Below are 27,344 nucleotides of genomic sequence, written 5' to 3'. Positions count from 1 at the left end.
CACGGCACTTGCAACTCTTTCGAGTGCTTCTGCACGCAAGTGTTTATTATAATAGTTTGCGCTTTTCACGACATACAGACACTGTTCTTCCCTATAAGTACACATCAATGCTTCAATCGCTTCCTTGGACCACTGCGGTGCCATTATTTATTAATTATAGGAACTTCCTACCGCACCTCACAACAGCAGAAAAGCGACTATCAACAAAGGCTTCCCGCCCAAGCTCTCCGCGTCTGACGTCACAAACGAAATGTCTCATGATTGGCCAACGCAGGTAGCATGGAGGGAACCTAACAAGAAAAATACCACCGGGCCTGTCCTGGAAACATTACAGGGTCCCCAGCAAGGTAGCCTGCTAGTAGACGACGGAGCCCGCAAGGTAACCGTCGCACGAGCTAGAAAGGAAACTTACAGCGAATCTTGCTCCGTGTGAGATTGGCTTCAGAGAAGAGTACCAGCAGTACCGAAAGTTGTCGTGCTGTTCATCGCATTAAGAACGTAATGTTTGGTTATCAGTGGCCCAAGGGAGGGGTCATTTCATTGACGCCCTTCAAGCCACCTCCTGAGGCGTCTTCGTGTCGATTCTGAACCTCGGTGTATCTGAACCTTTTTCTTCCGCCACTCATAAGAAAACCGTTTGATTACGGTGTTGGGAGGCGAGGTTCTGACCGCTGTCGCAGAAGCGTTAAAAGAAGGTCTGATATGAGGGTAACAGGGGATATGATGACCTCTCTACCGAATGAGACGTTCAGGGTGGTGTTGGGCAGAATTTTGGTAAAAAGTAGCGCCAATGTGACGTCATTATCCCACCTTACACGTCACGTGAATTTCTGAACCCTGGCCTTTTACCGCCTGTGTCACCACCTATCTGAAGCGTCGCTGATCCCGAGGGTGACGTCACAGGGTGCCACTCTTTCCTATCGTCACAGAGGAAGGCTTAGGCGCCTTCGAGCCAAGTTTCGAACTTCGGTGTCGCAACGGCAGACAGATTTAGAAAAAGTGACCCTTTAACGCGCAGTGTTCGTAAGCAGTGGGTGCCCGTTAGACGTCTACCGAGTAGGCAAAACGTGCACGTACAGCTGTACCACGGGAAGTCGCAGTACCTCTTCGATACAGCGCCACCTGGTTTCTACAAGTACCTTGAGGCCTGATTTTAAACTAAACAGGTGTTCACAGCAACGTTAATAAATAGTTTAGAATATTTAAATGTTTTTTTAATTTCATCAGCTCATTAAATCAGTGATTTCTTACTACAACTAGCTTCTCCTCACTTGGATCTCGAAACCGTATATATTTTTAAAAAACCTTGAAGCTTATTATCTGTGAGGAAAACGGATGTAAAAAAAAACTGAAAGTGAAGATGACAAAGGGGTGCAACGGTACGGAGTTGATTTGTTAGTAAGCACAGATACAGATATTTTAAGTATGAAATACCAATAGACCAGGATAGAGGGACAGCCTAGTGTTGTATTTAAAGAAATCACGAAAATTATAGAAATTCTTCATGATGTTTTGCCCATAGAAACCATTATAAACAGATTATCTGAGCTAGTTACCAGCGAGCAAGCTACGTACAGTTGTCCATGTGAGCAAAAATTCGTCCTGAGGTCGACGCCGGTGGCTCGAAACGTCTGTCCTTGCCACTTGTTGATGACAATGGCGAAGCATAAGCCCATGGGATACTGCATGCGTTTGACTTGGAAAGAAAAATTGTTCAGAATCAGGGGTGTGCTCGGTATGAAAACTTCGGCTACCCGCTCTACACCTGTCAGAATTTTAGTTTCTATGGCATTATAAGTAGCGATACCACATTAAAGCGAGTTTCAATACACAGCTACGGAGGCGTTAAGTTCCCACGCAGCATAATCGGAATACGTAGAGCGATGTTATGCGCGGTGAGTCCGAATGCAGAAAGTGAGTTACGAAATTCTACCTGACAAGTCGTAGCATCGTACTGCCCCAGAACTGTATATATGAAGCGATGTACCACCTCGTTCTCATTATATTTTCTCCAAAATTCTCTGGTTTCTAACAACCGCTTGATCATTTTTGTGTGTCAGTATTGCTCGTCTACAAAGCTAAGAATTCCCTTGACGTGTTATTTGGGATACATCTCTATCAACGAAACGAATAAGTTCCTCCACCGAAGGAACAATTCGACAAAGTCTCTCTCGCAGAGTCACTGACCCATTCATTCGGTCAGTATACCCTCACCGATTTTTAATGAAACGTCCGAGAATTCTTGAGCACGGGGATTGCCACCCAACTGCGCCCGCATGTTCCCCGTCAGACTCACTTTCTGCATCCGAGGCCAGAGCAAGAAGCGTTTGACACATGCGCTCACCTCATCTGCTCTAGGTCCTCGGGTTATGACGAGTAGAGTCTGACGGAAATCACCACAAAATGAGACACTGAACCTTCTCATAACGCGATTGTTTCGCCCGATGTCTTGCAGAGTGCGACTGACTGCTTCCACTGCTCTTTGTGTTCCATGGTGCATTCGACCGCAATGATCAGGTTACACTCTGGAAAGATCTTAAAGATACTGCATTTACTGGGGTTTCATTTATGCCTGGATCCAGACGTGTCTTGAACATACTGTACGCAGTTTCCCTCCATGGAGTAACGTAGCAGCAGACCCACAGACCCAACAGCTAGTGTTGTCGTTCCTTGTTTTCTGATGTCAGCCATAAGTAACTTCGTTAAAAAGACTTTGTCTGTGCCAACAGGGCGTGAAGGAAATAGGTTTCACGCTGCTATTTATCAACACTACATAATACTTTGTCTTATAGTGAGTTTTTCTCGTCGAATAGGTTCCATTATTATTGGTCATGATCTCAGCCATTGCAGTAGAACTATAATTTGCTCCACAGCATATTCGCGATTAGCTCCTGGACCGTCAGCGGTTTCCTACTGTTCTGGAAGATCGTAATGACTCTAAGGGCTACCACCAATGGAAATAATAATATCCTGAAGCGAGCAAAGGCGACGACTGACAATACTCTCATCAGATTATGCTGCACTGCCTCCATAAGCACGCCTATCGGCGAAGTATACACTATCTGATGAAAAGTATCCGGACACCTGACTGAAAATGGCTTAACAAGTTCGTGGCGCCCTCCATCGGTAATACTGGAATTCAGTATGGTGTTGGCCCACCCTTATCCTTGATGACAGCTTCCACTCTCGCAGGCATACGTTCAGTCAGATGCTGGAAGGTTTCTTGGGGAATGGCAGCCCATTTTTCACGGAAAGCTGCACTGAGGAGAGGTATCGATGTCGGGCCGTGAGGCTTGGCACGAAGTCAGCGTTCCAAAACATCCCAAAGGTATTCTATAGGATTTATGTCAGGGCTCTGAGCAGGCCAGTCCATTACAGGGATGTGATTGTCTTGTAACCACTCCGCCACAGGATGTGCATTATGAATAGGTGGTCGATCGTGCTGAAAGATGCAATCGCCATCCCTGAATTGCTCTTCAACAGTGGGAAGCAAAAAGCTGCTTAAAACATTAATGTAGGCCTGTGCTGTGATGGTTCCACGCAAAACAACAAGGGGTGCAAGCCCCCCTCCATGAAAAACACGGCCACCCCATTACATCACCGCCTCCGAATTTTACTGTTGGCACTACACACGCTGGCAGATGACGTTCGCCAGGAGTTCGCTATACCCACACCCTGCCATCGGATCGCCACATTGTGTACCGTGATTCGTCCACTGCTCAGTCGTACAATGTCTACGCTCCTTACACCAAGCGAGGCATAGTTTGGAATTTACCGGCGTTACGTGTGGCTTATGAGGAGACGCTCGACCATGATATCCAAGTTTTTTCACCTCCGTCTAACAATCATAGTACTGCAGTGGACCCTAATGCAGTTTGGAATTCCTGTGCGATGGTATGGACGGATGTCTGCCTATAATACATTACAACCCTCTTCAACTGTCGGAGGTCTCTGTCAGTCAACGGACGAGGCCGGTCTGTACGCTTTTGCGTCCCTGAAGTTTTTCACTTCACTATCACATCGAAAAGAGAGGACCTAGGAATGTTTAGGAGTGTGGAAATCTCGCGTACAGACGTGTGACACAAGCAACAACCAATCACCTGATCACGTTCGAAGTCCGTGAGTTCCGCGGAAGGCCCCATTCTGCTCTCTCACGATGTCTAATGACTGCTGAGATTTCTAATATGGAGTATCTGGCAGTAGGTGACAGACAAATGCACCTAATATGAAAAACGTATGTTTTTGGGAGTGTCCGGATACTTTTGATCGCATAGTGTAGCCGTGCTCTTCGTTTGTCATAAGTATAGTGGGATGGCACATCGTTGGTCATAAGAGTTCGAGCAAAACTATCTTCCAAACAGAGATTTAATTAAGCTAAGAGAGTGGCCAAAATTTTCTAAACACCCCTGAACATTTTCAGAAATGAAATATACTCGGTGACCGTTTTCTAAATGAAAATCTGAATGTATAACAGCAGGGGGTCGTTCGTGAATAGAGAAACCCGGTATCCACCATACTGCTTACGAGATACTAATATAGCGATCTGACATACTTGATCGCCTCGTCACGAACAGCACTCTGAAAACCGAATGTCGCCTGCTCGCTTCCCTTCTTCACGTATTTGATCGCAGTATTCGCACTCAGGTTCCCTCCATATGAACATGAAAGTACTTGTGCGTATGATATTACCCAGCGATCGTCTACTTCAACACACTCGCCACGCATATTAACTGAAGCATTGAAGCCACCATCTTGAAGAGCCCAGCGGCGATACGATGGATACCCGTTCTCACCACTAACATTTTCACGAGTAAATAATGAAAAGTGTGAATTCATCCACACGAACGCTAGAAGGAATCCGTTAAACGTCGGTTACACGATAAATCAATCTAATCTACGGTCCGTAAATGCAAGTAAATACCTAGGAATTACAATTACGAACAATTTAAATTGGAAAGAACACATAGAAAATGTTGTGCGAAGACAACCCAAAATCGTCTTTTATCGGCGGAACCCTTAGCGGAAATGTAACAGATTTACTAAAGAGACCACCTACACTACGCCTGTCCATCATCTTTTGGAGAACTGCTGTGCTGTGTCAGCTCCTTACCAACGGAGTACATCGAGTAAGTTCAAAGAACAGCAGCACGTTTTGTATTGAGGCGAAATAGGAGAGCGAGTGTCACGGACATGACACAGGATTTGGGATGGACAACAATATAACAAAGGCATTTTTCTTTGCGATGGAATCCTCTCACGAAATTTCAATCAGCATTTTTCTCCTCCGAATTCGAAAATATTTTGTTGACGTCGTCCTACGTAGGGAGGAACCATTATCGCAGCAAAATAAGGGAAATCAGAGCTGGCACAGAAAGATATATGTGTTCGGTTTTTCCGTGCGCTGTTAGAGATTCGAAAAAAAAAGGTTCAAATGGCTCTGAGCACTATGGGACTCAACTGCTGTGGTCATTAGTCCCCTAGAACTTAGAACTACTTAAACCTAACTAACCGAAGGACATCACACACATCCATGCCCGAGGCAGGATTCGCACCTGCGACCGTAGCAGTCGCACGGTTCCGGACTGCGCGCCTAGAACCGCGAGACCACCGCGGCCGATTAGAGATTCGAATAATAGAGAACTACTGTGAAGGTGGCTCGATGAACCTTCTGCCAGGCATTTAAGTGTGATTTGCAGAGAATCCACGTAGATGTAGATGTAGAGTATTGCCCACGGAAGGCAAGTTCCTGACTTCGAATTCCGGTTCGATACACAGTTTTAACCTGCTACGATGTTTCAAAGAGAAACATGTCACCGCCAACCTAACACTACCCAAACAGCATCTCTAAAAAAACTAGTTTTCATATTGCTGTCGAAAAATAAACGCGATGTTAAAATCTATATCTGTAAGTGCCGATTGAAATTTCCTACTGCGGAATAATGACATTTATTTCCGAAGAGTATACCAACTGCCTCTAAAAGTTCTTTAGTGCATGCTGCGTACCGCATTTAGTAGAGAATTTATTATATTCTTACACAGAATGAAGAAAAACTCCACCGAGGTTGTTCAGGGATACCTTCTGAATATTTTGGTATTAGAGAGCCAAGGTATTCTGCGGCTCGTTACATAGTTACTGTATTTCGTTTGGTTCCTTGTCCAAATTAGCTGTGTATCTGTTTTTATTGTTGTTGTGGTCTTCAGTCCTGAGAATGGTTTGATGCAGCACTCCATGCTACTCTATCCTGTGCTAACTTCTTCATTTCCCGGTACGTACTGCAGCCTACATCCTTCTGAATATGCTTAGTGTACTCATCTCTTGGTCTCCCTCTACGATTTTTACCCTCCACGCTCCCCTCCAATACAAAATTGGTGATCCCTTGATGCCACAGAACGTGTCCTCCCAACCGATCCTTTCTTCTAGTCAAGTTGTGCCACAAACTCGTCTTCTCCCCAATCCTATTCAATACCTCCTCATTAGTTATGTGATTTACCCCTCCAATCTTCAGCATTCTTCTGCAGCACCACATTTCGAAAGCTTCTATTCTCTTCTTGTCCAAACTGTTAATCGTCCATGTTTCACTTCCATACATGGCTACACTCCATATAAATACTTTCAGAAACTACTTCCTGACACTTAAATCTATACTCGATGTTAACAAATTTCTCTTCTTCAGAAACGCTTTCCTTCCCATTGCCAGTCTACATTTTATATCCTCTCTACTTCGACCATCATCAGTTACTTTGTTCCCCAAATAGCAAAACTTAACACTGTCCATTCCGTTCAACTGGTCTTCCAAGTCCTTTGCTGTCTCTGAGGGAATTACAATGTCATCGGCGAACCTTAAAGTTTTTATTTCTTCTCCATGGATTTTAATACCTACTCCGAACTTTTCTTTTGTTTCCTTTACTGCTTGCTCAATATACAGATTGAATAACATCGGGAAGATGCTACAAGCCTGTCTCACTCCCTTCCCAACCACTGCTTCCCTTTCATGTACCTCGACTCTTATAACTGCCATCTGGTTTCTGTACAAATTGTAAATAGCCTTTCGCTCCCTGTATTTTACCACTGCCACCTTCATTATTTGAAAGAGAGTGTTCCAAGTCAACATTGTCAAAACCTTTCTCTAAGTCTACAAATACTTGAAATGTAGGTTTGCCTTTCCTTAATCTAGCTTCTAAGATAAGTGGTAGGGTCAGTATTTCCTCACATGTTCCCATATTTCTACGGAATCCAAACTGATCTTCCCCGAGGTCAGCTTCTACTAGTTTTTCCATTCGTCTGTAAAGAATTCGCGTTAGTATTTTGCAGCAGTGACTTATTAAACTGATAGTTCGGTAATTTTCACATCTGTCTGCGCCTGCTTTCTTTGGAATTGGAGTTATTATATTCTTCTTGAAGTCTGAGGGAATTTCGCCTGTCTCATACATCTTGCTCACTAGCTGGTCGATTTTTGTCAGGACTGGCTCTTCCAAGGCCGTCAGTAGCTCTAATGGAATGTTATCTACTCCCGGGGCCTTGTTTCGACTCAGGTCTTTCAGTGCTCTGTCACGCAGTATCGTATCTCCCATTCGATCTTCGTCTACATCCTCTCCCCTTTCTATAACATTGCCCTCAAGTATATCGCCCTTGTACAGTCCCTCCATATACTCCCTCCACCTTTCTGCTTTCCCTTCTTTGCTTAGAACTGGGTTTCCATATGAGCCCTTGATATTCATACAAGTGGTTCTCTTTTCTCCAAAGGTCTCTTTAATTTTCCTGTATCTATCTTATCCCTAGTGTGTTTCTGTATAGCACTGAAAATATTGCACAGTAGTGCCAATATCGGCCGTAGCATATATATATATATATATATATATATATATATATATATATATATATATATATATATATATATACGCCCTTACGGTCATTGCTGTGGTGCTGCAGAGCAAGTTATAGGGCAATAAAAAGGATGTCTAGTCCGAAGTCCACAGGTGGCATACATATTGTCGCAGAAGAAGCCGAGTAACGCAGTCACCGTAGTATAGTGGTTATCATACCAGGTTGTTACATGGAGGGTTGTGAGTTCAAAACGCTGGCACGATAGCTCAGCATGTTCGGTCAGAGGGCTGCGTGCTCTCTGTTATAAAAAAAATAAAAATAAAAAAAAAAAAAAAAAAAACCTGGCTCAAGGCATCAACGATCAACTTGAAGGGATGTCTTGTGACGTCCACCCAGACCAAACTCAACGAACTATATCGAACAAAATGAAAAACAAAAAAAATTCTCCTGAACTGAAAAATTTTAATTTCTATATTCGGTTCGAAAACATTCTAGAAGTATCCAAGAATGGCAATAATAATTGTACTGGAATGTTCTGAGGCCACATATACAGTGTTATGTATTCTAGACAGAGGCACTTGTATGTGCAAGTGCTGAATAAAACTTCGTTAACTGAACTCAGTGTTAGTCATTCATCTACTTATACCTTCCTCTACGTGACAATATTATATACAGGGTGGTCCATTGATAGTGACCGAGCCATATATCTCACGAAATAAGCATCAAACGAAAAAACTACAAAGAACGAAACTCATCTAGCTTGAAGGGGAAACCAGATGGCGCTGTGTTTGGCCAGCTAGTTGGCGCTGCCATAGGTAAAACGGATATCAACTGCGTTTTTTAAAAAACAGTAACCCCCATTTTTATTACATATTCGTGTAGTACGTAAGGAAATATGAATGTTTCAGTTGGACCACTTTTTTCGCTTTGTGATAGGTGGCGCTGTAATAGTCGCAAACGTGTAAGTACGTGGTATCACGTAACATTCCGCCAGTGCGGACGGTATTTTCTTCGTCATACATTACCCGTTTTAAAATAGACCGTTTGGCAATTGCGGATAAGATCGATATCGTATTGTTGTATAGCTATTGTGATCAAAATGCCCAACGGGCGTGTGCTATGTATGCTGCTCGGTATCCTGGACGACATCATCCAAGTGTCCGGCCCGTTCACCATCCTGGACGACATCATCCAAGTGTCCGGCCCGTTCACCGGATAGTTACGTTATTTAAGGAAACAGGAAGTGTTCAGTCACATGTGAAACGTCAACCACGACGTGCAACAAATGATGATGCCCAAGTAGGTGTTTTAGTTGCTGTCGCGGCTAATCCGGACATCAGTAGCAGACAAATTGCAGGAGAATCGAGAATCTCAAAAACGTCGGTGTTGAGAATGCTACATCAACATCGATTGCACCCGTACCATATTTCTATGCACTAGGAATTAGGCGACGACTTTGAACATCGTGTACAGTTCTGCCACTGGGCACAAAAGAAATTACGGGACGATGACAGATTTTTTGCACGCGTTCTATTTAGCGACGAAGCGTCATTCACCAACATTGGTAACGTAAACCGGCATAATACGCACCATTCGGCAACGCAAAATCCACGTTGACTGCGACAAGTGGAACATCAGCGACCTTGGTGTGTTAACGTATGGTGTGGCATTATGGGAGGAAGGATAATTGGCCCCCATTTTATGGATGGCTATCTAAATGCTGATTTCCTACGTAATGTTCTACTGATGTGACTACAAGATGTTTCACTGCATGACAGAATGGCTATGTACTTGCAACATGATGGATGTCCGGCACATAGCTCACGTGCGGTTGAAGCGGTATTGAATAGCATATTTCATGACAGGTGGATTGGTCGTCGAAGCACCATATGGCGCGCACGTTCACCGAATCTGACGTCCCCGGATTTCTTTCTGTGGGGAAAGCTGAAAGATATTTGCTGTCGTGATCCACCGACAACACCTGACAACATGCGTCAGCGCATTGTGAATGCATGTGCGAACATTACGGAAGGCGAATACTCGCTGTTGAGAGGAATGTCGTTACACGTATTGCCAAATGCGTTGAGGATGACGGAATTCATTATGAGCATTTATTGCTTTAATCTGGTATTTACAGGTAATAACGCTGTAACAGCATGCTTTCTCAGAAATGATAAGTTCACAAAGGTACATGTATCACATTGGAACAACCGAAATGAAATGTTCAAACGTACCTAAATTCTGTATTTTAATTTAAAAACCTACCGGTTACTATAAACTTGTGAGCCATACGTTTGTGACTATTACAGCGTCATCTATCACAAAGCGAAGAAAGTGGTCCAACTAAAACATTCATATTTCTTTACGTACTACACGAATATGTAATAAAAATGGGGGTTCCCATATACACTGCGTGACTGCTACGGTCGCAGGTTCAAATCCTGCCTCGGGCATGGATGTGTGTGATGTCCTTAGGTTAGTTAGGTTGAAGTAGTTCTAAGTTCTAGGGGACTGATGACCACAGATGTTAAGTCCCATAGTGCTCAGAGCCATTTGAACCATTTGAACCTATTTATAAAAACACAGTTGATATCCGTTTGACCTATGGCAGCGTCATCTAGCGGGCCAACCATAGCGCCATCTGGTTTCCCCCTTCGAGCTATACAAGTTTCTTTCTTTGTAGTTTTTTCGTTTGACGCTTATTTCGTAAGATATTTGGCTCGGTCACAATCAATGGACCACAATGTATAGCATACACTTATGTTTCTCTGTTCCTTACATTTCCTCAATCGCAGTCTTGAGGATCTTCAACCTTTGAAAAAAAAATCATTAAAGTAATTTCATGAAAATAAAAACGATTATATTGAGTTTGCTACGACGTTAGTAACATGTGAGCTTTTGCACCTCGTGAGTGCGATGGCTGTGTAGGCTCCTGGTATTATATATAACGGATTTTATTGTATATTTGGTACGGAGGGATTGACATGAAAAATGTATATGAGATGAAGAGCGATAAAGTTCAAGAGATGGGTAGATGGCAGAGGTTGGTAGGCTTGCTGTTGTTGGGAGACGGTGGTCTGGAGTTTTAATTTGCAATTTAGAGCAGGCTTCAGTTGAGAGGCCTGTTAGATTTCATGGATGATTTCATGGTCTGGAGGAGGGGGGAGGGGGGGGGGGAGTTGAAATTACCTTAGAATGGACCATGAAATGCGTGCGTGTGTTAGTGTGTGTGTGTGTCTGTGTGTGTGTGTGTCTGTGTGTGTGTGTGTGTGTGTGTGTGTGTGTGTTTGTGTGTGGAGATACCATGGAGGTGGGGAGAGATGACAGAAGCGCGCAGGCACGTGGCTACAGTCATTTGTTGACAGGTGATGTAGGGCTGAAGAACCTCCTCCAGTTGTTTGAGGAGGTGTAGTAGCTTCATCAGTTGATACACGATAGTAAACAGACGCCTCAAGCCAGGCAGCATGCGTGATGTTCAAAGATTTTCATGGAGTAGTAAGGTGTAGGAGGAACGGGATTCGGTACAAAATTTTCGATGGTGACGGTGTGATGGGTGTGAAGATTTGAAGACGTCCAAACTGTTGATAATTACTCGTCATGTTCATTCAGTTAGTAGCTTGACTGAGTTTAGTTTCTCTAGGCTATGTTTCGTCCAGTGTGGTTTAGTATTGTAATGAGGTGAATTTAAAGGCCAATTTGCCAGTTTGTAGTTGAGGAGAAACTGTGCAGAGCTGTGTTGTCGCCCGCAGAACCACGCGAGCGTCCAGCGGCGGGTGCGGGCAGTGCTGACGGCGTCCAGCGTGTACTACACGGGGGTGAAGGCCAACCTCATCAAGAAGGACGCCGGCGACTTCACCATACAGCCCAGCGCCAGTGAGTATCGCGGCAGGCGAGGCTGCGATTCCAAGCTATCGCAGCGCGCGAGACGCCAGTCAGTAGGCGGCGGTGACGTTCAGTCTCTCTCTCTCTCTCTCTCTCTACATACACCTTGCCGCGAGAACCGGGGGGCGGTGATAACACCTCATCTGTTCCATGCAGCGGTGTGGCGACTCTTCCATGGAGACGCAGCGTTTTTCATTGTAGTCCGCACCAACATTTTGTAATGCTTGGTGACATAGAAAGTGTCTGCCCCCACTCTGCAGTCAAGCATAACTAGACCCCCACCCCCACCCCCACCAATCTATCCTTCTCTCTCTCTCTCTCTCTTTCTCTTTCTGTCTGTGTGGGGGGGGGGGGAGGCGCAGAATAGCCTTCCGACGTGACATCTGACGTCTGAAGCTTTATGTTCCAACATTTTTATCTTCACGGCCGATTAAAGCTCCAGCGGTCCCCGTTTTCAAAATAATCAGCATTCTCTCGTTCAACCATTCCCCAGAGCTGCCGCATTTCTGTCCTTTTTCAAGCGTTGTATGTCAAGATACATGCTCGCTCACCGATACATCTGTACCTGCAGATTGGATAATTGCGCAGGTCTCATCAGTGCTTAAGAAGGGTAGTAGGAGTAATCCATCGAACTACAGACCTATATCATTGACGTCGGTTTGCAGCAGGGTTTTGGAGCATATACTGTATTCAAACATTATGAACCACCTCGAAGGGAACGATCTATTGATACGTAATCAGCATGGCTTCAGAAAACATCGTTGTTGTGCAACGCAGCTAGCTCTTTATTCGCACGAAGTAATGGCCGCTATCGACAGGGATCTCAAGTTGATTCCGTATTTCTACATTTCCGGAAAGCTTTTGACACCGTTCCTCACAAGCAACTTCTAATCAAGCTGTGGGCCTATGGGGTATCGTCTCAGTTGTGCGACTGGATTCGTGATTTCCTGTCAGGAAGGTCGCAGTTCGTAGTAATAGAAGACAAATCATCGAGTAAAACTGATGTGATATCTGGTGTTCCCCAGGGAAGCGTCCTGGAACCTCTGCTGTTCCTGATCTATATAAATGGCCTGGGTAACAATCTGAGCAGTTCTCTTAGGTTGTTCGCAGATGATGCTGTAATTTTCCGTCTAGTAACGTCATCCGAAGACCAGTATCAGTTGCAAAGCGATTTAGAAAAGATTGCTGTATGGTGTGGCTGCTGGCAGTTGACGCTAAATAACGAAAAGTGTGAAGTGATCCACATGAGATCCAAAAGAAATTTGTTGGAATTCGATTCCTCTATAAATAGTACAATTCTCAAGGCTGTCAATTCAACCAAGTACCTGGGTGTTAATATCACGAACAACTACAGTTGGAAAGACCACATAGATAATATTGTGGGGAATGTGAGCCAAAGGATGCGTTTCATTGGCAGGACACTTAGAAGATGCAACAAGTCCACTAAAGAGACAGCTTACACTACACTCGTTCTTACCCTGTTAGAATATTGCTGCGTAGTGTGGAATCCTTACCAGGTGAGATTGGCAGAGGACATCGAAAGGGTGCAAAAAAAGGGCAGCTCGTTTTGTATTATCGCGTAATAGGCGAGAGAGTGTGGCAGCTATGATACGCGAGTTGGGGTGGAAGTCATTAAAGCAAAGACGTTTCTCGTCGCGGCGAGATCTATTTACGAAATTTCAGTCACCAACTTTCTCTTCCGAATGCGAAAATATTTCGTTGAGCCCAACAGGTAGGAATGATCATCAAAATAAAATAAAAAAAATCAGAGCTCGTACAGAAAGGTTTAGGTGTTCGTTTTTTCCGCGCGCTATTCGGGAATGGTAGAGAGAAAGTATGATTGTGGTTCGATGAACCCTCTGCCAAGCACTTAAATGTGAATTGCAGAGTAATCATGTAGATGTAGACCAGAATCGCGTCTGCGTTGTGTTCCATCTGTGTACCAATACACTACTAAGCAAATGTTCACGTCTTTTCGCTCGTCAGTCAATGTAGGACCTCATACCATTAGCAGGTCTGATTTAAGTTTTCCGTGATTTCCCTAAATCGTTTCAGGCAAATGCCGGGATGGTTCCTTTGAAAGGGCACGGCCGCTTTCCTTCCCAATCCTTCCATAACCCGAGCTTGCGCTCCGTCTCTAATGACCTCGTTGTCGACGGGACGTTAAACACTTACCACCACCACCACCACCATTAGCAGGTGATAATGATGACAGAGACTGCAATACTCGAAACTCACTGTTAAACAAGGACAGTTAAAGGAGGGGAAGCGTGGAAGAGGGTTCCAGTATCAGTCGGTGACATTGGGAAGTCAGTGTACGTATACAAACCTCCTATCGTTCTAGCAACTGCCCTACAACAACGGATTAGCAGCACCTGTTTGGTAATATCGTTTCTCTATGACTTTAAAGCACCGATGTATAGATATAGGCAGGTCTTTGCTTTTTGCAGTACTGACCTCAGGAACAGCAGAGCTCCCAGGACGCTTCCCTGGGTAACACCTGATATCACTTCCGTTTTACTCGATTATTTGCCGTCTACTACTACGAACTGCGACCTTCCTGCCAGGAAATCACGACTCCAGTCGCACAACTGAGACGATACCCCATAGGCCCGCAGCTTGATTAGAAGTCCTTGTGAGGGACGTTGTCAAAAGATTTCCGGAAATCTAGAAATACGGAATCAACTTGAGATCCCCTGTCGATAGCGGCCATTACTTCGTGCGAATAAAGAGATAGTTGGCTCTATATGACCGCTAGAATGGTTCTGCTCTGCTTATACACTTCCCTTCCATTCGGGAAGACGACGGTTCGAACCCGCATCCGACCATCCTTGTTCAGGTTTTCCGTGATTTCCCTAAATCACTTCAGGCTAATGCCGGTATAGTTCCTTAGAAATGGCACGGCCGACATCGTTCCCCATCCTTCCCTAATCCGATGAGACCGATGACCTCGCTGTCAGGTATCCTCCCCCTAACAACCCAACTCAGCCTCCCCTCCCCCACCTGAAATTAGTTCAGGTAAATGCCAGGATGGTTCCTTTGAAAGGGCACGGCCGACTTCCTTCCCCATCCTTCCCTAATCCGATGACACCGATGACCTCGCTGTCAGGTCTCCTCTCCCAAACAACCCAACCCAACCTTCCCCCCCTCCCCCAAAAAATTCCTTCAGACAAATTCCGGGATGGTTCCTTTGAAAGGGCATGGCCGACATTCTTCTCCATCGTTTCCTAATCCGATGAATCCGATGACCTCGCTATCTGGTCTCCTCCCCAAAACAACCCAACCCAACCTTCCCCCCCCCCCCCCCCAAATCACTTCAGACATATGCCGGGATGGTTCCTTCGAAAGGACACGGTCAACATCCTTCCCCGTCCTTCCCTAATCCGATGAGACCGATGCCCTCACTGTTTGGTCTCCTCCCCCAAACAACCCAACCCAGCCTCACCCCCACCCCCCTAAATCACTTCAGACAAATGCTGGGATGGTTCCTTTGAAAGGACACGGCCGTCGTCCTTCCCCATCCTTCCCTAATCGGATGAGGCCGGTGACCACGCTGTTTGGTCCCCTCCCCCGAATCAACAGACCCCTTCCCTTCGCACCCCACGTGACGGAAGGCCACCAGGCTGGACAGTGGCCCTAGTGTGTTGGCTCTTCAGACTGCCTGCGCCAGCTGCTGCAGCCCGGCGCGCCGCGCTGCACGGAGCGGCCAGCCTCGAGCAGGCTCAGCCTGTGGGCCGTCCCCCACCGCTGTGTCCACTGTGCAGCCGGTGTGTAGGCCAGCCAGGCAGCGTGCCCGCGCCTCCCCTGATGCGTCCGCGGTGGACCGCCTCGCCAGCTCGCCGGCTCGCGCTGCACCCAGCGGTATCGACCCCGCCAACTTGTGCCGCGGAGCATCCTGTTACGTCAGCGCCCACACAAACTTTGCGCCTAGTTTGGGCGACGTCGGCGCCAGTCCGAGTGTCATCGGCGCGTTATCCGCCGGCATTCCACATTTACGTGGAGATACATACACCACAGAGCACCGTTCACTGCTTAGCGGATGGTACTTTAGCCAGTGACTGGTCTTTCCCTGTCCTGCCGCGAAAGGCCTAACGCAAAGATCACGGTCTGACTTCACCATTACGAGTCTTTACGCACAACCGAGTTTGGAGGCAGTTTAACAGCTCTGGAGTCTTCCTTTAACAATAGTTCTGTAAACATTCTCAAAATTTTACGTTCTTTGACGTAATCGCCTCCTTATAAGGGGTTGTGGCACACTTTTAATTTTCATCTCGAAAAACTTAAATTCTGACCTTAAAGGTTGGTGATAGTCCCTCTGTACACACTAAACCTTCAGTAAGAGACATACGACGCTTTTTTCCAGTGGCGGATGACTTGCCGAATGTCTTGGTTCCAGAACTCTCCATTTTATTTATTTATTTATTCATTTATTTATTGCTTGATAAATAATTGGCCCTTGGTATTGTTGTTGTTGTGGTCTTCAGTCCTGAAATTGGTCTGATGCAGCTCTCCATGCTACTCTACCCTGTGCAAGCCTCTCCATCTCCCAGTACCTGGTGCAGCCTACATCCTTCTGAATCTGCTTACTGTATTCATCTCTTGGTCTCCCTCTACGATTTTTACCCTCCATGCTGCCCTCTAGTATTAAATCGGTAATCCCTTGATACCTCAGAACATGTCCTACCAACGGATCCCTTCTTATAGTCAAGTTGTGCCACAAACTCCACTTGGCCCCAATCCTATTCAATACCTCCTCATTAGTTATGTGATCTACCCACCTAATCTTCAGCATTCTTTTGCAGCACCACATTTCGAAAGCATCTATTCTCTTCTTCTCTAAACTATTTTCGTCCATGTTTCACTTCCATACATGGCTGCACTCCATACAAATACTTTCAGAAACGAGTTCCTGACACTTAAATCAATACTCGATGTTAACAAATTTCTCTTCTTCAGAAACGCATTCCTTGCCATTGCCAGTCTACATTTTATATCTTCTCTACTTCGACCATCATCAGTTATTTTGCTCCCCAAATAGCAAAACTCTATTACTTTAAATGTCTCATTCCCTAATATAATTCCCTCAGTATCACCCGAGGTAACTCGACTACATTCCATTATCCTCGTTTTGCTTTTGTTGATGTTCATCTTATATCCTCCTTTCAAGACACTGTCCATTCCGTTCAATTGCTCTTCCAAGTCCTTTGCTGTCTCTGACAGAATTACAGTGTCATCGGCGAACCTTAAAGTTTTTATTTTTTTGCCCATGGATTTTAATACCCACTCCGAACTTTTCTTTTGTTTCCTTTACTGCTTGCTCAATATACAGATTGAATAGCATCGGGGAGAGGCTACAACCCTGTCTCACTCCCTTCCCAACCACTGCTTCTCTTTCGTGCCCCTCGACTCTCATAACTGCCATCTGGTTTCTGTACAAATTGTAAATAGCCTTTCGCTCCTTGTACTTGGTACTTATAACAGTACTAACAACAATGCCAAACAGCATTTAAAATCATATAGATTATCTTAGCACATTTAAAGCTCTGCTGAGTATTACGAGCACCGGAATGGACGAAGAAAGAGGTGAAGATTGAAACAACAGTGATACTGGCGGTCAGAGAATCATATAAACAGAGAACTCTGCTGAAAAGGGGGGGGGGGGGAGGAGGGAGGAGTGGAAAAGTTCTGGGGCTCTGGGGCTGATGAGAATGAGCTCCTCAGAAATTGGGGAGACGGCTGTTACGTGCGGTACACGGTGGACCACTAGCTTTGTTTTGAACTTTGAAAATAATTTTATTTATTTGACATTTTGAGGATGATTGTTCCAGAGCCAGGTTCGTGATACTAAAGATGATTTAGAAAACATGGCAGTGGTATATGTTGGCACAGAGAGAATTTTATTTTGTTGATATGATAGTACAATTAGAGTTGAACACAAATATGAGGGAGTGCAATGACTGAGCCAATATAGAGTGTGATATTCTCTACTCTTATCGGCCCTTAGCCAAGATAACTGTTCGTAAGCAGCACTGATGGACTGATACAATCAAAAACCCATGTCTCACAAATATATCGCACTGATCGCTGGTTCCAGCCCACACGAGCTTCCGTACGAAAATACTTGGACAATGGCGTCACCGTAGTCAAGTATGTGGAGTATTATTGTCTCTACGAGCTTCTTTTTAAGGTCGAAAGCAATTTTTTTATTTATATTTCTGTAGTGAGGGAAGTGGCGCTGACCCTTTCTTGCACACTGCACTTGAGTGTTTAGTACAGCCCACATGATGGTACAGAGTTAGCTCTCGGTACTTACCTGAAGAAGAAAAGATTATTTCTGCACCGTTTATGATTAATAGTGGAACAGATTCTCTGAGCTGATGGATAATAAGTCTTTTGTGAGCGACTAAGATAAGATTGCTTCCGTTTTGAAACTTAACGCACCTATCATTGCCGGCCGTTGTGGCCGAGCGGTTCTCGGCGCTACATGCTGGAACCGCGCGACCACTTCGGTCGCAGGTTCGAATCCTGCCTCGGGCATGGATGTGTGTGACGTCCTTAGGTTAGTTAGGTTTAAGTAGTTCTAAGTTGTAGGAGAATGATGACCACAGAAGTTAAGTCCCACAGCGCTCAGGGCCATTTGAACCATTTGCACCTATCATTTTTGACGTACTCTTTTCGACCGTATCACACCAGGCTACGCACATTTATCCCTGGCTATGTGCGGATAAGCGAAGAGACTCATACACCATTTCGACTATTGAAGATGCGTTCTACTTTGAAACTCGCCTCGGTGTCTTTCTGCAAATACCTGCCACGCTACGGTTACTTCACCCGCGGGAAGAGGGAGAAGAGACTGGCTGGAACTAGAACACCGCGTCGGACTCTTTCCAGCGACATTTCATCTCGACAAGATCCAGCCGCTAGCCTCACCGGGCGCCGACCAGTACATTTCGTGAACGTCGCTGAAAACTGCTCCGTGACTGGTGCACGCTTTTTCTAGCATCGCCTCCGCTGGGATACCCTTGTGTTTTGGCGTCATGGACTCCACTTGTGCTGCTATTCTGGATTGTTCACAGGTTTACAGTCGGCCATTGCGTTCTCCCTCATTCAGATGAGGATTTATTATTCCTGAGAGCATCTGCCTCGAGCAGCCGCGTTGCGTGTTGTGTGTTGGGGCACCGTTGCCTTCCACTTCAGCCTGCTCAGCGTGGACTGCTGCTCCTCTTCAGCAGCCGCGTTGTGTGTTGGGGCACCGTTGCCTCCCACTTCAGCCTGCTCAGCGTGGACTGCTGCTCCTCTTCAGCAGCCGCGTTGTTTGTTGGGGCACCGTTGCCTCCCACTTCAGCCTGCTCAGCGTGGACTGCTGCTCCTCTTCAGCAGCCGCGTTGTGTGTTGGGGCACCGTTGCCTCCCACTTCAGCCTGCTCAGCGTGGACTGTTGCTCCTCTTCAGCAGCCGCGTTGTGTGTTGGGGCACCGTTGCCTCCCACTTCAGCGTGCTCAGCGTGGACTGCTGCTCCTCTTCAGCAGCCGCGTTGTGTGTTGGGGCACCGTTGCCTCCCACTTCAGCCTGCTCAGCGTGGACTGCTGCTCCTCTTCAGCAGCCGCGTTGTGTGTTGGGGCACCGTTGCCTCCCACTTCAGCCTGCTCAGCGTGGACTGTTGCTCCTCTTCAGCAGCCGCATTGTGTGTTGGGGCACCGTTGCCTCCCACTTCAGCCTGCTCAGCGTGGACTGTTGCTCCTCTTCAGCAGCCGCGTTGTGTGTTGGGGCACCGTTGCCTCCCACTTCAGCCTGCTCAGCGTGGACTGCTGCTCCTCTTCAGCAGCCGCGTTGTGTGTTGGGGCACCGTTGCCTCCCACTTCAGCCTGCTCAGCGTGGACTGCTGCTCCTCTTCAGCAGCCGCGTTGTGTGTTGGGGCACCGTTGCCTCCCACTTCAGCCTGCTCAGCGTGGACTGCTGCTCCTCTTCAGCAGCCGCGTTGTGTGTTGGGGCACCGTTGCCTCCCACTTCAGCCTGCTCAGCGTGGACTGCTGCTCCTCTTCAGCAGCCGCGTTGTGTGTTGGGGCACCGTTGCCTCCCACTTCAGCCTGCTCAGCGTGGACTGCTGCTCCTCTTCAGCAGCCGCGTTGTGTGTTGGGGCACCGTTGCCTCCCACTTCAGCCTGCTCAGCGTGTACTGCTGCTCCTCTTCAGCAGCCGCGTTGTGTGTTGGGGCACCGTTGCCTCCCACTTCAGCCTGCACAGCGTGGACTCCTGCTCCTCTTCAGCAGCCGCGTTGTGTGTTGGGGCACCGTTGCCTCCCACTTCAGCCTGCTCAGCGTGGACTGCTGCTCCTCTTCAGCAGCCGCGTTGTGTGTTGGGGCACCGTTGCCTCCCACTTCAGCCTGCTCAGCGTGGACTGCTGCTCCTCTTCAGCAGCCGCGTTGTGTGTTGGGGCACCGTTGCCTCCCACTTCAGCCTGCTCAGCGTGGACTGCTGCTCCTCTTCAGCAGCCGCGTTGTGTGTTGGGGCACCGTTGCCTCCCACTTCAGCCTGCTCAGCGTGGACTGCTGCTCCTCTTCAGCAGCCGCGTTGTGTGTTGGGGCATCGTTGCCTCCCACTTCAGCCTGCTCAGCGTGTACTGCTGCTCCTCTTCAGCAGCCGCGTTGTGTGTTGGGGCACCGTTGCCTCCCACTTCAGCCTGCACAGCGTGGACTCCTGCTCCTCTTCAGCAGCCGCGTTGTGTGTTGGGGCACCGTTGCCTCCCACTTCAGCCTGCTCAGCGTGGACTGCTGCTCCTCTTCAGCAGCCGCGTTGTGTGTTGGGGCACCGTTGCCTCCCACTCCAGCCTGCTCAGCGTGGACTGCTGCTCCTCTTCAGCAGCCGCGTTGTGTGTTGGGGCACCGTTGCCTCCCACTCCAGCCTGCTCAGCGTGGACTGCTGCTCCTCTTCAGCAGCCGCGTTGTGTGTTGGGGCACCGTTGCCTCCCACTTCAGCCTGCTCAGCGTGGACTGTTGCTCCTCTTCAGCAGCCGCGTTGTGTGTTGGGGCACCGTTGCCTCCCACTTCAGCCTGCTCAGCGTGGACTGTTGCTCCTCTTCAGCAGCCGCGTTGTGTGTTGGGGCACCGTTGCCTCCCACTTCAGCCTGCTCAGCGTGGACTGCTGCTCCTCTTCAGCAGCCGCGTTGTGTGTTGGGGCACCGTTGCCTCCCACTTCAGCCTGCTCAGCGTGGACTGCTGCTCCTCTTCAGCAGCCGCGTTGTGTGTTGGGGCACCGTTGCCTCCCACTTCAGCCTGCTCAGCGTGGACTGTTGCTCCTCTTCAGCAGCCGCGTTGTGTGTTGGGGCACCGTTGCCTCCCACTTCAGCCTGCTCAGCGTGGACTGCTGCTCCTCTTCAGCAGCCGCGTTGTGTGTTGGGGCACCGTTGCCTCCCACTTCAGCCTGCTCAGCGTGGACTGTTGCTCCTCTTCAGCAGCCGCATTGTGTGTTGGGGCACCGTTGCCTCCCACTTCAGCCTGCTCAGCGTGGACTGTTGCTCCTCTTCAGCAGCCGCGTTGTGTGTTGGGGCACCGTTGCCTCCCACTTCAGCCTGCTCAGCGTGGACTGCTGCTCCTCTTCAGCAGCCGCGTTGTGTGTTGGGGCACCGTTGCCTCCCACTTCAGCCTGCTTAGCGTGGACTGCTGCTCCTCTTCAGCAGCCGCGTTGTGTGTTGGGGCACCGTTGCCTCCCACTTCAGCCTGCTCAGCGTGGACTGCTGCTCCTCTTCATCAGCCGCGTTGTGTGTTGGGGCACCGTTGCCTCCCACTTCAGCCTGCTCAGCGTGGACTGCTGCTCCTCTTCAGCAGCCGCGTTGTGTGTTGGGGCACCGTTGCCTCCCACTTCAGCCTGCTCAGCGTGGACTGCTGCTCCTCTTCAGCAGCCGCGTTGTGTGTTGGGGCACCGTTGCCTCCCACTTCAGCCTGCTCAGCGTGGACTGCTGCTCCTCTTCAGCAGCCGCGTTGTGTGTTGGGGCACCGTTGCCTCCCACTTCAGCCTGCACAGCGTGGACTCCTGCTCCTCTTCAGCAGCCGCGTTGTGTGTTGGGGCACCGTTGCCTCCCACTTCAGCCTGCTCAGCGTGGACTGCTGCTCCTCTTCAGCAGCCGCGTTGTGTGTTGGGGCACCGTTGCCTCCCACTCCAGCCTGCTCAGCATGGACTGCTGCTCCTCTTCAGCAGCCGCGTTGTGTGTTGGGGCACCGTTGCCTCCCACTTCAGCCTGCTCAGCGTGGACTGCTGCTCCTCTTCAGCAGCCGCGTTGTGTGTTGGGGCACCGTTGCCTCCCACTTCAGCCTGCTCAGCGTGGACTGTTGCTCCTCTTCAGCAGCCGCGTTGTGTGTTGGGGCACCGTTGCCTCCCACTTCAGCCTGCTCAGCGTGGACTGTTGCTCCTCTTCAGCAGCCGCGTTGTGTGTTGGGGCACCGTTGCCACCCACTTCAGCCTGCTCAGCGTGGACTGCTGCTCCTCTTCAGCAGCCGCGTTGTGTGTTGGGGCACCGTTGCCTCCCACTTCAGCCTGCTCAGCGTGGACTGCTGCTCCTCTTCAGCAGCCGCGTTGTGTGTTGGGGCACCGTTGCCTCCCACTTCAGCCTGCTCAGCGTGGACTGCTGCTCCTCTTCAGCAGCCGCGTTGTGTGTTGGGGCACCGTTGCCTCCCACTTCAGCCTGCTCAGCGTGGACTGCTGCTCCTCTTCAGCAGCCGCGTTGTGTGTTGGGGCACCGTTGCCTCCCACTTCAGCCTGCTCAGCGTGGACTGCTGCTCCTCTTCAGCAGCCGCGTTGTGTGTTGGGGCACCGCTGCCTCCCACTTCAGCCTGCTCAGCGTGGACTGCTGCTCCTCTTCAGCAGCCGCGTTGTGTGTTGGGGCACCGCTGCCTCCCACTTCAGCCTGCTCAGCGTGGACTGCTGCTCCTCATCAGCAGCCGCGTTGTGTGTTGGGGCACCGTTGCCTCCCACTTCAGCATGCTCAGCGTGGACTGCTGCTCCTCTTCAGCAGCCGCGTTGTGTGTTGGGGCACCGTTGCCTCACACTTCAGCCTGCTCAGCGTGGACTGTTGCTCCTCTTCAGCAGCCGCGTTGTGTGTTGGGGCACCGTTGCCTCCCACTTCAGCCTGCTCAGCGTGGACTGCTGCTCCTCTTCAGCAGCCGCGTTGTGTGTTGGGGCACCGTTGCCTCCCACTTCAGCCTGCTCAGCGTGGACTGCCGCTCCTCTTCAGCAGCCGCGTTGTGTGTTGGGGCACCGTTGCCTCCCACTTCAGCCTGCTCAGCGTGGACTGCTGCTCCTCTTCAGCAGCCGTGTTGTGTGTTGGGGCACCGTTGCCTCCCACTTAAGCCTGCTCAGCGTGGACTGCTGCTCCTCTTCAGCAGCCGCGTTGTGTGTTGGGGCACCGTTGCCTCCCACTTCAGCCTGCTCAGCGTGGACTGCTGCTCCTCTTCAGCAGCCGCGTTGTGTGTTGGGGCACCGTTGCCTCCCACTTCAGCCTGCTCAGCGTGTACTGCTGCTCCTCTTCAGCAGCCGCGTTGTGTGTTGGGGCACCGTTGCCTCCCACTTCAGCCTGCTCAGCGTGGACTGCTGCTCCTCTTCAGCAGCCGCGTTGTGTGTTGGGGCACCGTTGCCTCCCACTTCAGCCTGCTCAGCGTGGACTGTTGCTCCCCTTCAGCAGCCGCGTTGTGTGTTGGGGCACCGTTGCCTCCCACTTCAGCCTGCTCAGCGTGGACTGCTGCTCCCCTTCAGCAGCCGCGTTGTGTGTTGGGGCACCGTTGCCTCCCACTTCAGCCTGCTCAGCGTGGACTGCTGCTCCTCTTCAGCAGCCGCGTTGTGTGTTGGGGCACCGTTGCCTCCCACTTCAGCCTGCTCAGCGTGGACTGCTGCTCCTCTTCAGCAGCCGCGTTGTGTGTTGGGGCACCGTTGCCTCCCACTTCAGCGTGCTCAGCGTGGACTGCTGCTCCTCTTCAGTAGCCGCGTTGTGTGTTGGGGCACCGTTGCATCCCACTTCAGCCTGCTCAGCGTGGACTGCTGCTCCTCTTCAGCAGCCGCGTTGTGTGTTGGGGCACCGTTGCCTCCCACTTCAGCCTGCTCAGCGTGGACTGCTGCTCCTCTTCAGCAGCCGCGTTGTGTGTTGGGGCACCGTTGCCTCCCACTTCAGCCTGCTCAGCGTGGACTGCTGCTCCTCTTCAGCAGCCGCGTTGTGTGTTGGGGCACCGTTGCCTCCCACTTCAGCCTGCTCAGCGTGGACTGCTGCTCCTCTTCAGCAGCCGCATTGTGTGTTGGGGCACCGTTGCCTCCCACTTCAGCCTGCTCAGCGTGGACTGTTGCTCCTCTTCAGCAGCCGCGTTGTGTGTTGGGGCACCGTTGCCTCCCACTTCAGCCTGCTCAGCGTGGACTGCTGCTCCTCTTCAGCAGCCGCGTTGTGTGTTGGGGCACCGTTGCCTCCCACTTCAGCCTGCTCAGCGTGGACTGCTGCTCCTCTTCAGCAGCCGCGTTGTGTGTTGGGGCACCGTTGCCTCCCACTTCAGCCTGCTCAGCGTGGACTGTTGCACCTCTTCAGCAGCCGCGTTGTGTGTTGGGGCACCGTTGCCTCCCACTTCAGCCTGCTCAGCGTGGACTGCTGCTCCTCTTCAGCAGCCGCGTTGTGTGTTGGGGCACCGTTGCCTCCCACTTCAGCCTGCTCAGTGTGGACTGCTGCAACTCTTCAGCAGCCGCGTTGTGTGTTGGGGCACCGTTGCCTCCCACTTCTGCCTGCTCAGCGTGGACTGCTGCTCCTCTTCAGCAGCCGCGTTGTGTGTTGGGGCACCATTGACTCCCACTTCAGCCTGCTCAGCGTGGACTGCTGCTCCTCTTCAGCAGCCGCGTTGTGTGTTGGGGCACCGTTGCCTCCCACTTCAGCCTGCTCAGCGTGGACTGCTGCTCCTCTTCAGCAGCCGCGTTGTGTGTTGGGGCACCGTTGCCTCCCACTTCAGCCTGCTCAGCGTGGACTGCTGCTCCTCTTCAGCAGCCGCGTTGTGTGTTGGGGCACCGTTGCCTCCCACTTCAGCCTGCTCAGCGTGGACTGCTGCTCCTCTTCAGCAGCCGCGTTGTGTGTTGGGGCACCGTTGCCTCCCACTTCAGCCTGCTCAGCGTGGACTGCTGCTCCTCTTCAGCAGCCGCGTTGTGTGTTGGGGCACCGTTGCCTCCCACTCCAGCCTGCTCAGCGTGGACTGCTGCTCCTCTTCAGCAGCCGCGTTGTGTGTTGGGGCACCGTTGCCTCCCACTTCAGCCTGCTCAGCGTGGACTGTTGCTCCTCTTCAGCAGCCGCGTTGTGTGTTGGGGCACCGTTGCCTCCCACTTCAGCCTGCTCAGCGTGGACTGTTGCTCCTCTTCAGCAGCCGCGTTGTGTGTTGGGGCACCGTTGCCTCCCACTTCAGTCTGCTCAGCGTGGACTGTTGCTCCTCTTCAGCAGCCGCGTTGTGTGTTGGGGCACCGTTGCCTCCCACTTCAGCCTGCTCAGCGTGGACTGCTGCTCCTCTTCAGCAGCCGCGTTGTGTGTTGGGGCACCGTTGCCTCCCACTTCAGCCTGCTCAGCGTGGACTGCTGCTCCTCTTCAGCAGCCGCGTTGTGTGTTGGGGCACCGTTGCCTCCCACTTCAGCCTGCTCAGCGTGGACTGCTGCTCCTCTTCAGCAGCCGCGTTGTGTGTTGGGGCACCGTTGCCTCCCACTCCAGCCTGCTCAGCGTGGACTGCTGCTCCTCTTCAGCAGCCGCGTTGTGTGTTGGGGCACCGTTGCCTCCAACTTCAGCCTGCTCAGCGTGGACTGTTGCTCCTCTTCAGCAGCCGCGTTGTGTGTTGGGGCACCGTTGCCTCCCACTTCAGCCTGCTCAGCGTGGACTGTTGCTCCTCTTCAGCAGCCGCGTTGTGTGTTGGGGCACCGTTGCCTCCCACTTCAGCCTGCTCAGCGTGGACTGTTGCTCCTCTTCAGCTGCCGCGTTGTGTGTTGGGGCACCGTTGCCTCCCACTTCAGCCTGCTCAGCGTGGACTGCTACTCCTCTTCAGCAGCCGCGTTGTGTGTTGGGGCACCGTTGCCTCCCACTTCAGCCTGCTCAGTGTGGACTGCTGCTCCTCTTCAGCAGCCGCGTTGTGTGTTGGGGCACCGTTGCCTCCCACTTCAGCCTGCTCAGCGTGGACTGCTGCTCCTCTTCAGCAGCCGCGTTGTGTGTTGGGGCACCGTTGCCTCCCACTTCAGCCTGCTCAGCGTGGACTGCTGCTCCTCTTCAGCAGCCGCGTTGTGTGTTGGGGCACCGTTGCCTCCCACTTCAGCCTGCTCAGCGTGGACTGCTGCTCCTCTTCAGCAGCCGCGTTGTGTGTTGGGGAACCGTTGCCTTTCCCTTCAGCCTGCTCAGCGTGGACTGCTGCTCCTCTTCAGCAGCCGCGTTGTGTGTTGGGGCACCGTTGCCTTCCACTTCAGCCTGCTCAGCGTGGACTGTTGCTCCTCTTCAGCAGCCGCGTTGTGTGTTGGGGCACCGTTGCCTCCCACTTCAGCCTGCTCAGCGTGGACTGCTGCTCCTCTTCAGCAGCCGCGTTGTGTGTTGGGGCACCGTTGCCTCCCTCTTCAGCCTGCTCAGCGTGGACTGCTGCTCCTTTTCAGCAGCCGCGTTGTGTGTTGGGGCACCGTTGACTCCCACTTCAGCCTGCTCAGCGTGGACTGCTGCTCCTCTTCAGCAGCCGCGTTGTGTGTTGGGGCACCGTTGACTCCCACTTCAGCCTGCTCAGCGTGGACTGCTGCTCCTCTTCAGCAGCCGCGTTGTGTGTTGGGGCACCGTTGCCTCCCACTTCAGCCTGCTCAGCGTGGACTGCTGCTCCTCTTCAGCAGCCGCGTTGTGTGTTGGGGAACCGTTGCCTCCCACTTAAGCCTGCTCAGCGTGGACTGCTGCTCCTCTTCAGCAGCCGCGTTGTGTGTTGGGGCACCGTTGCCTCACACTTCAGCCTGCTCAGCGTGGATTGCTGCTCCTCTTCAGCAGCCGCGTTGTGTGTTGGGGCACCGTTGCCTCCCACTTCAGCCTGCTCAGCGTGGACTGCTGCTCCTCTTCAGCAGCCACGTTGTGTGTTGGGGCACCGTTGCCTCGCACTTCAGCCTGCTCAGCGTGGACTGCTGCTCCTCTTCAGCAGCCGCGTTGTGTGTTGGGGCACCGTTGCCTCACACTCCAGCCTGCTCAGCGTGGACTGCTGCTCCTCTTCAGCAGCCGCGTTGTGTGTTGGGGCACCGTTGCCTCCCACTTCAGCCTGCTCAGCGTGGACTGCTGCTCCTCTTCAGCAGCCGCGTTGTGTGTTGGGGCACCGTTGCCTCCCACTTCAGCCTGCTCAGCGTGGACTGTTGCTCCTCTTCAGCAGCCGCGTTGTGTGTTGGGGCACCGTTGCCTCCCACTTCAGCCTGCTCAGCGTGGACTGCTGCTCCTCTTCAGCAGCCGCGTTGTGTGTTGGGGCACCGTTGCCTCCCACTTCAGCCTGCTCAGCGTGGACTGCTGCTCCTCTTCAGCAGCCGCGTTGTGTGTTGGGGCACCGTTGCCTCCCACTTCAGCCTGCTCAGCGTGGACTGCTGCTCCTCTTCAGCAGCCGCGTTGTGTGTTGGGGCACCGTTGCCTCCCACTTCAGCCTG

General features: G+C 50.7%; 1 protein-coding gene across 1 annotated transcript in view; it reads left to right on the top strand.

The window, feature by feature from the left end:
• Positions 1 to 27,344, top strand: part of LOC126282082 (hemocyte protein-glutamine gamma-glutamyltransferase-like) — a 359,269-nt gene that overhangs the window by 276,980 nt on the left and 54,945 nt on the right. The window contains exon 11 of the mRNA XM_049981538.1: positions 11,575 to 11,698. Coding sequence (XP_049837495.1) covers positions 11,575 to 11,698 — 124 coding nt within the window. The remainder of the gene's footprint in view (positions 1 to 11,574; positions 11,699 to 27,344) is intronic.

This window comes from Schistocerca gregaria, chromosome 7 (genome assembly GCF_023897955.1).
Source record: "Schistocerca gregaria isolate iqSchGreg1 chromosome 7, iqSchGreg1.2, whole genome shotgun sequence".
Classification (NCBI taxonomy): domain Eukaryota; kingdom Metazoa; phylum Arthropoda; class Insecta; order Orthoptera; family Acrididae; genus Schistocerca; species Schistocerca gregaria.
Note: the sequence above shows the minus strand (reverse complement) of the source record. Positions and strands in the feature narration are given on the sequence as shown.